Here is a 19214-nt window from a genome sequence, read left to right on the forward strand (position 1 = left end):
AAGTTCATGTCATGTTACAGAGTGATGTAGGTAGCATTTAAGTTCCTGTCATATTTGGATGTGGATAATAAAATAATGAACATGAAATGAAGATTCTTAAGTTTCAAGCTCAGTGACTTTGAAGATTCTGAATGCTTATACCAGTTAATCATTTTCAAAAATGACACAGGGAAAGTATTCAAATAAAAGATTCAAATGTAGAAAATTCATTTTAAATCAGAAGATGTACATATTTCTTTGTCATGAAACCAATGTATAAATGCCACAAAATAGAACAATAATTATTGTGTTAGACCCTCTTTTCTCTGTAAATTTAACCATGTACACTCAAATATGCGTATTTTGATTTAATGATTTAATTATACATTTATTGATTATTAATTTTTTTTAAAATTAGGCTGAAACTTCACACCTATCCAGTGGGAATGCAGTTTCGATAGAAAGGTTGTGATTAGATAAATTAAGATTCAATACCTTTATTTTGTCTTTGAATTATGAGTTACTATGATTTTAGTTGGAAGATTTGAGAGACCGAGTGAAAGATAAAGATTCAACCATTGACAGAAAGGCTCAGAAATCTCAGTCACTACAGTCAGAGAAACGTAAGATTGAAACTGAGGTTTCCGACCTGAAGGAACAACTAGAAATTAAAGACAGAAGAATATCAAACTTACAAACACAGGTAGAGTACACTACACAACCACACAATTACTTTGTTAGAACATAGAATTAAAACACAAAATTACATTGTTAGAACATAGAATAAAAACACAAAATTACATTGTTAGAACATAGAATAAATACACAAAATTATATTGTTAGATCATAAAATAAAAACACAAAATTACATTGTTAGAACATAGAACAAAAACACAAAATTACATTGTTAGAACATAGAATAAAAACACAACATCATAGAATAAAAACACAAAATTATATTGTTAGATCATAGAATAAAAACACAAAATTGTATTGTTAGAACATATCATAAAACACAAGAACATAGAATATAAACACAAAATTACATTGTTAGAACATAGAATAAAAACACAACATCATAGAATAAAAACACAAAATTATATTGTTAGATCATAGAATAAAAACACAAAATTGTATTGTTAGAACATATCAAAAAACACAAGAACATAGAATATAAACACAAAAATACATTGTTAGAACATAGAATAACAACACAGAATTACATTGTTAGAACATAGAATAAAAACACAAAATTTGAAAGCATGAAATAAAGGAAGGAGGTTGGATATATCTGAAATTTGAAAAAAATGTTCCGTTACATCTCTGTGAATATGGATCTTGCAAGCCATCTAAAACCTAGCATGGCAAGAAAATTTCCCAATATGTGCAGCAAGGCAGTAACCCAGATAAACACAGGAAGCACACATGAACTCCACTAACTCTTGTAACTTAATCATCCTACAGTGATGTAAATGGTAACAAGAGAAGACAAGCTATGAAAATTCTAATATCAAAAATTTTACAGTTATAAACACTTTGTAAAAATCAAACTATTTAAATCAGATAGTATAAGATTTTAAGTACAGTAACAGAAACAACCTGGACTAAAGTGACGATAAGATCAGGAGATATTTGGTTCATGACATTAAGATTTCATGTAAAAAAATATTGTTATGAAATTTCTAATAGTTATTAATTCTTATTTTTATTTGGTTTGAAATCTTGGTCCTTAATACCTAGTTTTAGAGGAGTATTGCATGAAATGAATGCAAATTCGACAATAATACAATGAAGAATTGGGGGAAAAATTCTTATGTATTCCCATTTCTTGGGGACATATATACTTTATTCATACTGAGAATCATTAAGACTTTATCTTTTTTAGTGTCAAAAGAAATGTTTTAATTCTTACTATCATACTTGGAGTCTTCATCTTGAAAGTTGCTAGCAAGTCTTCAAAAATGAACTGAATCCTCAGAAATGTCAACAAGATATGACAGTCTAAGGTTTATTAAAAGAAGTATCGCCGTAAAATTTTTTATATACTGCTTTTCAGATTGATTCCCTAGAGTCAGCTGTTAATGAAAAAGAAACACAGTTGAGGGAAGCCACTACAAAGTTAGAATCTCAGGACTCTGATAATAAAATACAGGTGTTAGAAGAATCTCTTAGTGAAAAGGACAAGCAAATAGACAGGTAAGACAAAGGTTTTTTTGTGAAACAATCTGAGTAAAAAGGGAAAAATTTATAAAAAATATTCTTAAACCTCAGACAAACAGAAACGTTTTAGTGTAATTTAATTATGTAATGCCCTTGATAAGCAAAAACATAGATAGGTTTTATAATTGAAACCTGACAGACATTATTGGCTCTACCTATGAAATGCAAGAATTTTAGAAATGATTTTGAATGCAAATGATAAAACTGAGTCACTGAGATTTTATATCAAATAGTTATATATTACATATTGTTTCTATATAGTATGATAATTGGAATATAATATTAATTGTCGAAATCCGGATATGGTGTACAAAAACCTTTGCACCTTTTGTTTGCGGTATACCATCTTTTCCGCAAGTTTGTTGTTTTCTGTTTAGTATTAAATTTATAATTAAGACCCATTTATTACATCGGTGATCCGTTTATTTGGCAATCGCCAATGGTAGTCAGCAGGGTTTAAGAACATTTGTTGTTCGACCTGTTAGTCAAATGCGTTTTGTTAAAATATACTTTTTCACTTTTTTGGTCTTTTGGAAAATGTTGTTTGTGCTGTATTTAGACCCCTCTAACAAGAAATTTGTTTTGCATGCACACGTATAAAAATTACGGTTTTTATCCAACGCAATCATAGGTTTGAACGTTGTTTTCAATTTAGACTTGTATATATAAATATATATATATATATATCAATTGTGAACTTGGTTTTTAAGTTTTGAGTGGAAGAGAAAGAGAGCTGGAGAAAAATTCCTATAAAATTCTTGGTATTTTTATGCCCCCGCCGTAGCGGAGGGGGCATTAAGTTTTACCCTTGTCCGTCTGTACGTACGTACGTACGTACGTACGTCCCGAAATTGGTTTCCGTTCTCTAACTTGAGTTTGCCTCAACCAAATGTTATGAAACTTATACACAATGCTTATTACCACAAAACACAGATCAAGTTTGAATTTTGGTGGTGTCACTTTAACCGATCTAGAGTTATGCCCCTTTATAAAAGGAAATATTGCAAAATTTTTAGTTTCCGTTATCTAACTTAAGTTTGCCTCAACCAAATGTTATGAAACTTATACACAATGCTTATTACCACAAAACACAGATCAAGTTTGAATTTTGGTGGTGTCACTTTAACCGATCTAGAGTTATGCCCCTTTATAAAAGGAAAAATTGCAAAATTTTTATTTTCTTCTAAATATCAAGTTTATATAATATATTTTTAAAATTGGAGTTATCTTCCTTTGACCATGATTATAGTTGAATCAACTACAATCAATGCTTTATACAATGCAATGTTTAATTTTGACTTCCACTGATAAAACACAGATCAAGTTGAATTTGGGTAGTGTCACTTTAACCATTATTGAGTTATGCCCCTTTATAAATAGAAAGATTGCAAAATTTTTTAGTTTCCATTCTGTAACTGAAGTTTTCCCCAGCCAAACATTATGAAACCTATACACAATATTCATTACCACAAAACTCAGTAAGGATCAAGTACAATTTTTTTTTTCAGTTCTCTAACTTGAGATTGCCTCAACCAAATGTTATGAAACTTATACACAATGCTTATTACTACATAATACAGATTAAGTACGAAATTAGGTGGCAACACTTTTACCATTCTAGAGTTATGTCCCTTTATAAACATAAAAATTGCTGAATTTTTTAGTTTGTCTCAACCAAATGTTGTAAAACTTATACACAACCGTTCTAGAGTTATGCGTGTTTACAAATAGAAAAATTGCTGAATTTTTAGTTTCTGTTCTCTACTTAAGTTAGCCTCAACCAAATGTTATGAGACTTACACACAATGCTTATTACAACAAAACTCAGATCAAGTTCAAATTTGGGTAGCGTCACTTTTACCGTTCTTCAGTTATGTCCTTTTATAACTATATGATATGCAAGCGGGGGCATCATCTGTGTCCACATGTGGACACTATCCACATTTATTTTCAGATTGAAAGAACAAAAGATTAAGTCAGAAAAAGAGCATCAAGAAGAATTAGATGTCTACACTAAAGCTAGTCAGGACATTAAGACTCGACTGGATTCATTGCAGTTAGAGTTTAATGAAAAACAGGTAAACCACTTCTGTACATGCATAGATGTACCACAATGCAAAGTCTAACTTTGTGAAGATATTTTTTTAAAGAATAAATTTTGCACTGACATGAAGCAATGTATTTAATCAGGCTTTATAGAACTCGTTTATTTTTTATTTTCAAAAGCTTAGAATGTGAAAATATTGTTAACAGAAATTTTCTATCATGATTTATGTTCTTGATATGGTAGTAGTAGCTTCCGATAAAGTGGCAGTAACAGGTAAGAATCACATTAGATAAGTAAAAATCAATATAAATAAAAAATATTTATTGGTACTGTGTTGTCCTTCGAACTAATAGTTTCTGGTATCTTAATATTTCCACTTGCATATAAATCATCAAGTTTCATCTAGATTATTCAATATCATCAGTAACAAATGAAATTTTTCCAACACTAAATTAAATGTTCACAATCTGATAGAAAAATAAACAAATGATAAAAAAAATATATATATAATATAAGGAGATGTGGTAAGATTGCCAATAAGACAACTATCTCACAGAATCCAAATGAAGCGGATTTCACCAACTATAGAAAACATTTTTCAAATACAATAAAGGAAATTTTAAAACCAAACCAAATATTAAAAAAGAATTTATCAAGGGGACAAGCAGATCTCATGTTTCTAAGTTTACAATGGTCTTGTTTAATCCTTTATAGACAGAGTTGGTGGAATTAAGAGAACTGTCCACAGAAGCACAATCAGTCAAGTTTGAGGCAGATTCTAAGATAAGACAGCTGGAGAGTGGTCTGGATGATAAGACATCAGAGGTAGAGAAACTTAATGTTCGTATTGAGGAGGTAGGTTATCCATTATATAGGTATAGTAAGATATTCCAAATGAGTATTTGATGTATATATACTGGATAGTATTTTTAGCTACTTAAATATTGCATGCTTTTATACATTAAACTGTTTTGACCAAAAAATAAACCTTGATAATAATTTCAAGGCATATAATAGTATTTATAATATACTTAGTAGTAAATAAAGGGTACATTTTATGTGTAATACAATTAATGGTATTCATCCTGTATCTGCCATCAGTATTGATACACTGAAATGCAGTCAAGTTTAGCGATTGATAATTCATTGATAACATTCTGGCGTATCACAAACAAACAACTTGTAACGTCTCACTTCATTGGCCGAAAGATTTAAATACAACAACAATTGTTGTGTGCATGTGAATTGACACAGGTGACCGACAATGGAATGTACTACGTTACTACGAACGTAAAAAACAATGATTTTTGGTCGAAATAATTAAATAAGTATTTTGTGAATTTCAAATAGTGGGGTCGAAATATTATACTAATAATTTGTGTTAAGTAATATTCTTTATGCATGCAGCACTTGTACCGCACTATGAAAAATATAAGGATAAAATAAAATACATGTGCCGCTTTTATACGGATGAATGTATGAACCACTTTAATTTCTTTCATATTGACGCTAGGTTATTATCCTGACAATGTTGTAGTTACTTATAATAAGGATCTCATAATACTGATCCATTTCAAATTTATGATGGGTTGCACATTCCTCTTTTATTGTTTTCATGCTATAAAACGAAAATAAAGAAGCTAAGCGTTTGGTCATTCAGAAATGACGCGTCATAAACGAGCAAATTGTCCCCGAAAGATCGTACCATGTGTGCACGTGAATATAGATGTACTATGCAATGTACTATCATGGTCACCACGAAATTCAAATGAATTCAGTGAAGGCATGTTGGTGTAAAAAGGTTTGAAATGTTTCATCGGCGAAGATTTTATTTTTGCATGTGTGGAACTAAAAAATAAATAAATACTTGTGAGAAATGTCGTAGTTTATAAGGAACTATATAAATGTACTGTTTTCGATTTTGATTGGTTGAAAATTTATCCTTTAATTTCATACCGTAAGAATAGAGCTTTGCATAACATTGTTGAACAATCCGCCAAAGTAACGTGTGGCATGCGTGCGTATTAAAATGAAATACAAAATCATACATGTATGATAAACTTATAAACGAAATATTAAGAAATTAAGGATGACTACTGTAAAAGTATGTACAAAAATGGAGTCACCTTTTATCAATACATTTAGTGAATAACCACACTGTTTAAAACTGATTGTTTTCTATGCAACTATTTAAATATTTACAATATATAATTTTCAACCGAGGATAGCAAAACAGTTAATTATAAATTAAGAAAGTATATCGCTGGAGTTTATAAAGTACATTTCCTTCCACTGTGCCATGGTTTGCCATCTCCATTTTTTCTCTAAACAAAGCATGGCTGGTTACATGTTCTGAATTTACTTAGAATTTCGGGATTTTTTTTTCAAAATCAAGTAAACTAAATCAGAAAAAAAATCACACTATCCTAAAACTTATGAAAGAATATGAATAATGAACATGACAGTTTATAACACAAACCCATTTACTATAAAAATAGAGCAATATCTTTAGTATGTAATTTGGTTATTTTTGTAGTTAAGTACGGTTTCATTTCAAGTACAACGTTAATTCATCAGGTCCATTGAATAAAAGATAAGGCAGGGTGAGCAACTTGACAAAAAAAAGGCAGGATGACGATTTATGTAAAAAATCAGGATAAACGAATAAATATAGTCAGGACCTAACAGACTGAAAAATAGAAAGACAGGACAGAGATAACAACTAAAAAAAATGCAGGACAAAATGTTTCATCCAAGTCCTTCACCCCCAATCAAAATAAAATGGTAGCTCCCAGGACCAATTGAGAGGAGACAGTTGAATTAAATATTTCGACGTGACTGTTAAGATTAAAGTTTAAAATTTTACATGCACATGTATAAAAGCTAGAATTGCCATGCGATAATCAAGAACACAATCATGTTCGGGAATACGACGATGGAAGTTTTGAACGACCTTGACCGGCTACGTGAATACTGATCAGTCCATTCAGCTTTATAGTACGCGTGTTCTATTTTTGCAGGTGTGAGGTCGAAGGTTTGCATTGACCAATGAAAACGATCGTTCCTTAACGAGTTAATCTAATAAAGTTTGTTTGACTGATTATGTTGCACGACCTTTCGCTAAGCTTGACCGCAGTTCAGTGTATTGATATCAGGGACTGTGCACAGCCTTTATCAAACCCCATCAGAAAAAAACAACATCTAAGTTTAATATATAATAAAGTGGATATGGTATGACTTTTTCAGTATTACACACTGTATTAACCCTCAACCAATATAATACCTTGAGCAAAGCTCTCTGGATTATATTGATGTCTCAGGTTGATACAGTCTTTTAAAGGAGCATTAGCTGTCAAATCCATATTCACCTATTTGATCCAAATTCCTAAAATTTATTTATACCATACTAAAACATATATCCAAATTACAAAAATTCCAAAAGATGCAGTTAACAATGCATGGACTCATTATGATTTATCAGCAATTCCTGCATATTTTAGACTACACTCCATCTAATTATTCATCGAATGTTTAGTGATATTAAACATTAAACCTTGTTGAATAAAAGATTTGGGTTGTTTCAAAGTCTATATTGAGTGAATTATAATAAGCCTTCTCTCCCTCCCAGATAAACAAAATAAAGTATGTAAAATTTGATAAAAAATTATATATTTTAACATACAGCATTAATTTTCTTTTCTCTTTGGTTTCAGTTAAAAGGTGCTATTCCAGAAACAAAGACGCAAGAGGAATTACAGAAACAAATAAGTGATTTATCTAGTCAGGTGGAAACAGCCCGTGATGATGCTAACAAAGCCCAGGAGGAGGTGGATAGACTTATGGGAATCAATAAGGAATCAGAAAATGAGAAAAATGAGAAGGAAAACCAAATCAAGGAATTACAAGAGTAGGTTTTAAATGATTTTTTAGACCTTTTGTTTTATTAAAGAACTGCCATTTTTATGTATGATGGTATCCTCAGAGACCATTTGTTCACCAACAGCTTTAGTTCGGTTACATCAATTATAAGCTGAAATATACAGAAAAATGTATCTAAATAAAATTAACAGATGAAGTTTCACTAATCACGTAGAAATGTGAATAAGAACAGAAATTGAGCAAAAATGATGGTCAAAAAGACCGATGTAAGATTTCCAAAATGTATACATACAGCAAACACTGAGTACTAAACCAATGGGTAATATACACTCCTGTCAAAACACATGTCATATTGGCCAGTTGTTAAAGCTAATTTATAAGTCGATGTGGTATGGATAAAACAGAACATACTTAGGATAATAAAATATAGAAATTTGTGACACACTCACCATATTTGACCAAGCTATGATAACTTTAGAAATGATAATATCAATTTGATATTACCCTGACTCTATGTTTGTTTCTGGGTGTTTGAAGTTGTGAACAGGCCATAATTTGTGTGTTTCAGTTCTGGATGTTTACTTGAATCTTCATCATGACATTAGTGTTCCAAAGATGGCAGAATGATTTCAGTTGATAGGATAACCACAGCAGTAGCCATTCAGTTTTTGCTCTATTCAATCTGCATATGTTGTGATTTTGAACCCTGCATGTGACAGGTGTGTTCAACTCCAATCTTCATTGACAAGGATTGTTAGTTTTCCTGCTGAAGGTCAGTGATTTCCTCGGGATAGTCTGGCTCCCTCCACCAATAAAAATTGATTGCAATAGTGCTGAAAGTGGCATTAAACACCAACAATCAATCAATCTGCATGCTTGGATGAAACTGTACTTTAAATGATTTATTCATTTCTTTATTTTATCCTTTATTTTTTATAGAATATTGAAAGAATACAAACAGAAAGTAGGAACTTTGAAACGAAAACAAAGCATGGAGAAAAAGAACAGTGCTACCATGCTTGAAGAGGCTAGAAAGAGAGAGGATAGTTTGTATGATGATGCTTCAAAGTTAGAGGTTTGTGAAATAAAATGGATTAAACTAAAATAAAAACTTCAGTCAGTTATTAATACCATTTTGCAGACCTATTTATTTCATTTCTATTTTATCATAGAAATCGTGTTATCTTCCTAATGTGGTGTCTTATAATAGGTTGGTGGTAAACAGTTTCAAAGAAACACTTTGCTGGAAGAAGATGACACTTGTTTCTTCTTTAAGAATTAAACAAACTACTTTCATTGTTATACTTCAAAAACTTTATGGTTATATATCTATGAATTTGCACAAGCGTTATTTCAAATGTAAAAAAATTAAATAAGATGAGAAGTCTCTTTTGATTAAAATACAAAACTGCTGTTTTTTTTTTACCACTACTGGAAATATTACTGGCCTATCTTGAAATATTAGGTATCAAAATATATGAGGCTATATATATATTTGAAAGAGATTCTTCTCATAACACTATTTAGTCATTTCAGTAAAAGAGAGGTCAAATTTAGTCAAGTGCTATCAGATTTTTCTCTCGCCTTGACAGAGTAAAAAAGCAAGACTTAGGTATGCTGTTTCTGACAGATGCATCAACAATGTATTAGTTTGTGATTAGGGCACTTTCTGGGGAACCACTAGTGGTTGGTCAATGCTATTTGGTATGCTGTTGTAGAAGCCTTGGATCATCTTGTTTCCTTGGAGATTATTTGGCCCCACCCCCTCAGTCAAGGTCTATTGACTTTGAAACTTTTGCTTACTTTACATGTATTAGTTCGCGATTAGGTCACTTTAAGGGAGGCCATTAGTGGTAGGTCAATGGTATTTAATGTGTAGATGCATTGGCATTGGCACATCTCATTTTCATGGAGATTTATTTGGCTCCGCCCCCTCAGTCATAGTCTATTGACTTGAAATGTTTTGCATAGTTTTTTTAAAAATATTAAAGTTTGTGATTATATCAGTTTTAGAGGACCCACTAATGTTAAGTCAATGATATTCGATATGCAGTTGTATTAGCATTTGCAAGTCTCTTTTCCATGGAGATTATATGGCCCCATGCATCCAACATCATGGTTCATTGACTTTTACATTGTTTGTGTTTTGGTTAGTGTAAAGGGCACCACTTATGATAAGTCAATGGTATTTGGTATTTCTCATTTCCATGGAGGTTATTTGGTCCTGCACATTAAGTCATGGTTCATTGACTTCGAATGTTTTGTATAGTTTACATGCTTAAAGATTGCCATTTGGATTCAAACTTTGCATTATACTACCAAAATTACAAAAAGGCATGACATATCTCTGTGTCAACAGTTTATTTTATAATGCAGAAATTGTGACAATACTATAATTTTTCTATAGGATCATATGAAATCTAAGAATGATAGAATAGAGGAATTGGAAGAAGCTCTGAAAGAAAGTGTGAAAATAACAGCTGAAAGAGAAATGGTGATGGTGGACCTACAAACACAGCTAGAAGATGCTGAGAAAAAGGTAGGTCTACATTTTAGAATCAAGATTGTAGTAGTTAGTAGTTTTTAAAATGCTGTACATTCATCAGTTTCCATTAGGGATGTTCAAGATTTTAAATGCACGTGGGGAATAGGAGACACTCAAATAGTAATAATGTGTTGGCGGATACATTTTCTTTAGAATTTTGTGTGTAAGAATTTAGGTTAAATGAAAATCTTATATTATGGATGGTTGGGTTTTTAAAAATGCCACCCATTCCCCAGCCCTTATGAACAGGAATGGAAAATTAGTAAATTATTTTTAGAAGGTAGTCTTCTTACCTATGCTATCATTCCTTTTGTGAAAATCAACACTTGTCTTTATAACTATAACAAGCATGTTTTTTTATGAAAACTTAATCAATTTAGCTAAATATATACTTGTGTAATCTTCAGGGTTTGAGTAAATCAATATAGTTAAATATGTACTTGTGTCATCTTCAGGGTTTGAGTAAATCAATATAGTTAAATATGTACTTGTGTCATCTTCAGGGTTTGAGTAAATCAATATAGTTAAATATTTACTTGTGTCATCTTCAGGGTTTGAGTAAATCAATATAGTTAAATATATATTTGTGTCATCCTCGGGTTTAAGTAATAGATGCATCCTGGTAGGATCAGCTGAGTCATGTCATCATTTCATTGCAAAATTGTAAAATTTTGAATTAATTGTTGTTCTTCAATTTATTTTACCCAAAGACTAAATTTATATATTAAGGCATTGATATTTTTTTTGTTCCTACTGGCTGATCATGGCGAAAACTGGTCAATTTATGAGTTCACCTGAAAAAGGTGTAGTGAGAACCCTTGTATGAGTCTCGGTGCCAGGTGAAAGTATGCTTACACAAGGTGGGCCTCTAGATTAGATGAAACATACTGATAGCAAAAATATTTTTTAGAGTAATATTCTGGGATAAATGTGTATGAAAAATTCAGATTTTGTTAGATTTGTGTATTTCACGCAAAAGGAATGATGTTTAACAAGGCCATCAAAATGAAGAACACATGTATGAGCATTGATACAGTGAAATATTGTTGTTACTTACTATTTCTTGAGATTTATTTCTCATTTATATCCACTCAAAATCCATTCAAAAAATTTTTGTGAGCAAGGAATAAATGCCTTGACTGGTATTGAAACAGTAATTTTCCCTAGGTAGCAGTTCTTGGCATCAATTTTTTAATTTTTTTTTATTTCAAAACTGAAAAGACAAGTCATTATTCTCATCTGGAGATTGATGTGTCATTTATCATATCCCTGTTATATTTCAAAATAATGGCACATATTTATTGGATAAAATTGTGTGGTAACAAAAATATCTACTAAATGAGAAATACTCTCTGACAAGAGGACTATACCACTGAAGTTTGACTCCGTCACTTTATGTTTGTAGGTGGATGAATTTACAATGGATCTAGTCAAGTCAAAGTCTGATAACTCAGGAAAAATGGAAAAAATGACAAAAATTATGGAAGAAAAAGATATCAAGTTAAAAAAATTGCATGCAGAGAGACATAAACATCTGGAAGAAGTGTTTGAAATGAAGTAAGTCACTTGAATACGCTTCTATGATATTGGGAATTGAAATTTGACAGATTTCAATGTTTATTGCTGCAGAGGTATGGTCCTAAATGATTGGGGAGATTAATTTTGAGTTTCTGTTCAATAATTAAGAGTAAGCTTCTATGAAATTGTTATCAATTTTATGACAATGCTATGAAACACTTAACACAGTTGGAGTATGATTTGACACATTTCTTGTATCCATTTTACAAATGACTGGGGTGGTAAACCAAATTATCTGTTTTGTGACAAGTGCATAATGGTCCATGGACACACTTATATTTTAATATTTTTCTAAAAAAATAGTTCAGAGAGTGACAAATTATTATTTTAAAGTGTACTGTCTTTTAAAAAACATGAGTCTAGCTGCTTTTCATGTATAATTCCAGAAAAGACAAGTAAAAATTTATATATCTGACCTGAAACAACAAAAGATATGTAATTGTATATTTAGTAAATTAAGAACAACTATGCCTTAATATGGATACATTAAAAAGAATCTTATTAATTGAATGTCTTAGGTTAAAACAAATCCAAAGAAGTTTCACTTGTAATTTGACAGAAACTTGTTCACCTGAATATTAATAGTTCAGAAGTCGTTTTATTATTGTAAAATTTGGATAGAAGATAACAAGGTAAGATTAATTAATGTGAATCTCCACCTATTTAGTAGAATAATACAAGTGAAAATTTAAAATGTGTTTCAATTATTATGATGCTCATCCTGTCATATTTTTGACAATCATAAAAGCATCATATTAAATTTCTGAATTTACAGTATGTTAAAATGTTCACAGCAGTTATTCCAAAAAGGTCTAGAACTAAAGAGTAATTATTTGTTTGTAGACAAGAGGCCATTCTTGCTGCCATGAGTGAAAAAGATGCCAACATTGCACTGTTAGAAATGACAAGTTCTAAAAAGCAGAACTATAAAGAAGAAATAGAAAAACTTAATGCAGATAAAGAAAAGCTTCAACAACAGCTAAGTGATGTGGTAAGGAGACATTACTTAAGATTTAGTTATATTGGGTAAAATTTTGTTGTTTATTTAATCATCTAGCTTTTCTGTGAAAGAATTATTCACTAATGCTTGAAATTAATATCAATTTGACAAGATATTTAGGCTTAATTCTGTTTGTTAAAAGAGACTAATTTTGGAGATTTCCATAAGAAAGAAAACAAAGACATTTTAGAATTACCTGCATCATAACCGAATGAAAATTTTTGTAAACTAGATCTGTGTAAAGAGAACTTTTAGTTCTTATTTGAAATTTCTCAGAATGTGATTTTTTTTCTGAGGGTGATCTTGCTCAAATTGTGATGTCATTTTCCTATATAATGCTTAATGCTTTTTGATTCTTTTAGTATTATTTTTTTTTTAAACATGTTTAAATGGTTCATTTATTTAAAGATTTAAAAGATTGAATGGGGAGATGTTTTCTGTATTGAGGTTGTGTCTAGTCTACTATTTTAAGCACATTTATGTAAAATAGCATTTCATATAATAAGTTTCCTAATGTGAATTAAACTTCCTTCAGCCAAAATTTAAAAAATAATTGGTTGTGTATTCTTTGAAGCAAATATTTTTTTAATTTAGACTTGATGCATTTGAATAACAAGATAAATGGCAGTTACATAATTTAATATTACATTCATAGTAAAATGAGAAAAAAAAAAAAACCAAGTAAATACATGTATTGTAATAAAAATTCAAATATTCTTGTTTCTAATTTCAGACTCATAATAGAATGAAATTGATTCAGAAACAAGAAAGAAGAGAAGAAAGGAAGAAATCATCACTACCTCGTAAAAAGAGAGAGAGTCCTGTAGAGGCTACTGAATCTCAACCAGAACAAGAGCAACCTCCTATGACAGAACAGACAGATTCTTGACATCTTTAGTCTCCATAGATTTTGTTTTAAATTGATGTCCCCATCAGTATTAATAACATAAATGATCAGAAATAGATTATACCCATATATGTAGAGAAAAGAAAAAAACGATGAGAATTCCTTTAATTAACCCAAGTATGGAAAGTGTAATTTTTACAACTCAAGTTGTTCTGAAATCTTAATGAATTATATGTACTGTTATTTGTTCTATAATAGTATGATTTTGTCTTAAATTTATTGGCTTTTAAATTTCTTAAAAAAAAAATATATAAATGAACAGATAAAAAAAAAATGATTTAGTAGACTGTCATTGTAAAAACAAGCTTGTCTTTGAAATATCAACTGTGACCTAACTAAGATACAAAACTCTCTGGTATGCATCTCTATGCAAAAGAAGAAAGACATTTCTTTGTAGTCAAAATGATCTTTTATTGATATGGTTGTATACATGTTTGAACTTGTACAGGTGAATATTATGAAACTGATTATATTTTGTATGACTAAATGAGGGTCTGGATGTGGGGTCCTGCATTTTTTTATTCTTTAGCTTTTTAGACCATTTTTCTCCATTCTGAATTTGTTTTGACCCTTATTTTCTATTCTTTATATTTCAGCACCCCATTATTCTCTGGTTTTTTTTGTTTTTCTCATTTTTGCCCTTTTATTCTTCTATTTTTGCCCATTATTCTCTATTCTGTAAACCCATCCAGACCCTCCTTCATGATGATGAGTATACAAACACAAACAATCTCCTTGAAGTTTTTCATATTCCTACATCCAAAAAGGAAATGCACCAAGCGAAAAAGTATCCTCTGTATAAAAGGACCAGACATTAAAAAAATCATCTTTAACCTCAAAATCAACAATATCAAAAAAGGGGGGACACTTAACGATAGATAATACTCACAAATATTTGGCTCTTTGCCCTTCTGCAGTAGTAAAGACAGAAAAATCAATCTATTTAAATGTAACAGTTATGTGTAAGAAAATTGTAGCTTGTTGAACATATTAAGCATGCAACATTTAGTTGTAAGTTCTATTTCATTCTGTGCAATATTATACAGTATGAAAATACACATTGAGTTTGCATTTTCTATTTGGACCTAAACACTTGTTTTAACAATTCTAAATAGTACATTTGCTATATTTCTCAACATATGTTCAGTGCTGGTGATGTAAACAATTGTAATGATATTTTTTGTATAGAGTACAATTTTTGTATAAATTACATTGTGATAAACTGTGTCTGTGATTGTTCATTAAGGTTGTATATATATAAGTAAAGGATTTTTTATTCAGAAAACAATTTTTGGTCGATGTTTTTGTGTTTCATTGAATATTTTATTAGATACATATTTGTTAAGATTTAGTATTCTTGATTTTTTTTTTAAAGAGGAATGTCTTAACATATTTTTCCCTGATGACATTTACTTTGAAGATATGTTTTTATGGTAATTAGCTATATCCAAAAATATCAAATAATACAAAAATAAATCTGATATACATCAATTTTGTAGATTTTTACTTTTTTCAAGAGGCATAGCTCCTTCATGGCAGCTTTGTGAAATAGAAACTGTATTTTATATTATATGTATTTTATTGTCAACAGTACATATGCTAAAAAAGAGTAAAGGTAAAATAAAACTAAATTTATTATCTGGAAACATAGACAAAAAGCCCTGTTTAAGCATTGTAGCATATAGAAGGAGTTGTGCCTCTCAGAAAATTGAAAAATAAGGGATATTGATGATTTCAAGATTGTTGGTTTAGTTAGCTTTTTAAATGTATTGGGACATCACTTATGCTCATGAAACCATGATAATATTGATATACTATATAGCTGAGCTTTTACTGTTCTCAAGGTTTAACCTTTGATTAATTTATGTTTTGCTAATATTCTTCAGTCATCAAAACATCAGTTTGATAATGAACATTTCAAGTTTTTCTACATGAACATATGTCTATTATAAAACAGAAATTTTGAATTTTTATTCAAACTTTTAAGTCCATATAGCGTAAGTTCTACATAGTAGAAGCCTTAATAACTAGAACAGATAATTTTATTGTCACATGGTTGTATTTGGAGTTTTACTGGGTCATGTGGATAATGAAGAAATTTTTGAGATTCTTGCCTTTGTCAACTAGTTTATATAGATTATATAAAGATAAAATACAACTCAACTTGTTCACAGAAGAAATAGGTTAATTTTTTACCTGTGATGATTTTTTTGAGTACCTTCAATAAAAGTATTCATAATCCCATAATATTTATTCTGTTTTTATGTAAAAACAATTTTCGAAAGAATATTAGATAAATTTAGCATGAGCGTTTACATGCTATCTTTATTTTTGCAATAAGAATAAGAACTTTTTTCTTCAAAAGCACTGTTTTGAGGAAACATGAGATTAACAGATTGAGTTTAACTTAAGCAAGTTCAAATGCTAGATTCAATTTTGTCTCTACTATTGCAATTGTGACATTTTACAAACAGAAATAATTATGTGTGTCAGAGTATTTTTTTTATGTATCAGGTATATTTTTTGTCTCGAAAAAAGATGACTGATTGCAGCATGAATAAGAATATGTAAAGCTACATATACAAGATGCTTACTTCTTGTTAAATTTTTACTGAAATGTGCAATATATAAGATACAAGCATTTATAATTCATTGTCAACAATTCATTTAAACTATTATCATACTTGATGGAAGATTGTGTTCTGGTAAATATTTGTTATTATAAGCCTTCAATTTAGCTATAGTTGTTTTTAAGATTGGAAGGATGTAATATTTACCTCTGTAGAATGACATGTATGGAATTATAAGGAAATGATATGAGTGTTTTTTTTTTGGTCACTTTTAATGAAATTAAACTGAAAACTTTTTCAAATAAAAAAGAGATTTGTTCATTCTAACAATGAAAGTTATTTATGGGCAGAGAAAACACCAAACTAAAGCTTTTGACAGTGTGCAGTTCAAATTCCCAACAAATGCATGAGTAATATTACATGTTCAAGAGCAGTAAGGATATCCTGCTATGTATGTGATACCTCTCATGTAATTTTAACATTTGTACGTCAAATTATTAAGGTATTAAATCTGAATATAATAAACAATATTGAATCTAAAGATAAATTTCTTCAGATGAATATATTGGGCAAAATAAACTTAATTTTAACATTTAACATTTGCTCATAGGAATTGCCTGTGTTAAGTATACTCCTTTTAAACAGATATTTTTGTTCTTTTTAGAAATTTTTATTTTATACTATTTTTATTTTTTATTTTAAGGGCTGTAGATTACATGGCTTTTTTGTAATTTACAAAAATAATAAAGTAAATTATGTATGATTCACGTACATATCTTTGTTATAGATTTCCCATATGCTATTACTATATAAACAATATATACTTCCTCTCGACATTTGCTTGATTAAATTCTTGGGAAATTTTGCACACCTCTAAATGTAAAAAAAAATAGACTTTTGATTCAAAAGTTTGGTATAGATAGTTTTCAGCAATGTTATGTATATTTTTTTTAATATATTTTCTGAGTTCCTCATATGCTTTATTGGAATAGCCCTTTATTATCAATAGATGAATTTAAAACAATGAATATGTTTTATACTTTACCTCAGAGAAGCACAATCACATGACTCTTGTGTTATAATTTTCTGATAACTCTAATAAGTGTACATGTACATCATGAAATGTGCAAGTTGATGTAAATATTTATTTAATTCTTACGTAGTCAATGAAGTTTGATTTAAGTCAATAGTAAAACAGCATTAAAATAAAAACAAGAGACAAATTTATATGGATAAATATGTTACAAAATATAAAAATCAATTATTTACTGAGCAATAAAAAGGGGAAGTAACTCAAAATGTCATTATATTACAATTAATATGTAGAAAAAAACGATATGTAGTACAAAGATAATTTTGTTCCTGATAAATAGACTCTAAAGAGACTCAAAACCATGTGGGTAGTATGGGTATCTTGAGATTCCATGTCCATATAAACAGCCTGATTCATACAAAGTCTCAATCTCACATGAGTTATTTATATACCTCAGATAAAAGCCAGTAATGTTGAGAGTAACTGCTTATTAATGGTATACATGTATCTATGTTTTTATATATTATATATATATATAAATTTTTATGGCATAATAGTGAGAATATTTGTGCTTGCATTGTTCTTGCAAACATAATTTAAAGTCTCCATTATGGATTCCAGGTAAAGTTAACATATAATAGTAAAATTTACTTGATTTCAACATGCAATAGTTTTATTTGTAGAAATTAATTGCAACAGACTGTTAGCCTCTCACAAAAATAGGAGTATCATACCATCTTTTTCATTATGTCAGAGTAGTTTAATAGTACTATTTGACATATCAGTCTTAATGCTTACCACTTGAAAATCTTGTACAATAGATTCATTTATTTTCGTGGGTGTCAATTTTCGTGAATTGAGGAAAACTTTCATTTTCGTGGATATTTAATTTCCTGGTTTTGCAAATCTCTGCATACAAAGCCCATAGAAAATTTGTAATTTGTTGAACATTTGAATTTGTGGTTCATATTTACCCACAAAACCCACGGAAATTAATATCCAACGAATAATAATGAATCCACAGTATGACTATAATATAAGTAATTTGGGAGAGTGTGGCCAACAAATCTCTAAAGATAGTTTTTTTTTAGATTCTTGTAAATAAATTACCTCAACACTTCAGATGACAAAGATTTAAATAATTGAAGAAAGAGGTGGTGTTTGATGGATAAATGTTTCTTTGAATGAGAAATTGGTGTTTGTACCATTAATATTTTGCCTCCCTAGATGTAAGGATGAAATCCATTTATATAGCTGAAAGACTGCCGTTGTAAAACATTTGTATGAGGTGCTCATATTTATTTTTTGTTCTATGTCGCAGTTATTACTCTAGCACTGTCATGTTATAATATGCATGTAAAAAATAATAAAAAATACCTACATAGCTTTATCTTATCATTTCTGAATATTAAAATGTAGCTTTTAATGCTTTTAAGATCTTTTAAATACTGGTAGT

The 19214-nt window shown here is 29.7% G+C and overlaps 1 protein-coding gene across 2 annotated transcripts in view; it reads left to right on the forward strand.

The window, feature by feature from the left end:
* LOC127700667 (ELKS/Rab6-interacting/CAST family member 1-like) overlaps nucleotides 1-19143 on the forward strand; it is a 65133-nt gene extending 45990 nt beyond the window's left edge. For both annotated transcript variants that reach the window (XM_052204248.1, XM_052204242.1), the window contains exons 6-15: nucleotides 515-682; nucleotides 2036-2175; nucleotides 4154-4277; nucleotides 4961-5101; nucleotides 7960-8153; nucleotides 9065-9200; nucleotides 10533-10664; nucleotides 12076-12227; nucleotides 13092-13239; nucleotides 13982-19143. In XM_052204248.1, the coding sequence (XP_052060208.1) occupies nucleotides 515-682; nucleotides 2036-2175; nucleotides 4154-4277; nucleotides 4961-5101; nucleotides 7960-8153; nucleotides 9065-9200; nucleotides 10533-10664; nucleotides 12076-12227; nucleotides 13092-13239; nucleotides 13982-14137 (1491 nt within the window). In that variant the 3' untranslated portion in view covers nucleotides 14138-19143. The remainder of the gene's footprint in view (nucleotides 1-514; nucleotides 683-2035; nucleotides 2176-4153; nucleotides 4278-4960; nucleotides 5102-7959; nucleotides 8154-9064; nucleotides 9201-10532; nucleotides 10665-12075; nucleotides 12228-13091; nucleotides 13240-13981) is intronic.
* Nucleotides 19144-19214: the final 71 nt, after the last annotated feature.

The sequence above is a fragment of the Mytilus californianus genome, unplaced genomic scaffold, assembly GCF_021869535.1.
Source record: "Mytilus californianus isolate M0D057914Y unplaced genomic scaffold, xbMytCali1.0.p SCAF_1, whole genome shotgun sequence".
NCBI classification, from domain to species: domain Eukaryota; kingdom Metazoa; phylum Mollusca; class Bivalvia; order Mytilida; family Mytilidae; genus Mytilus; species Mytilus californianus.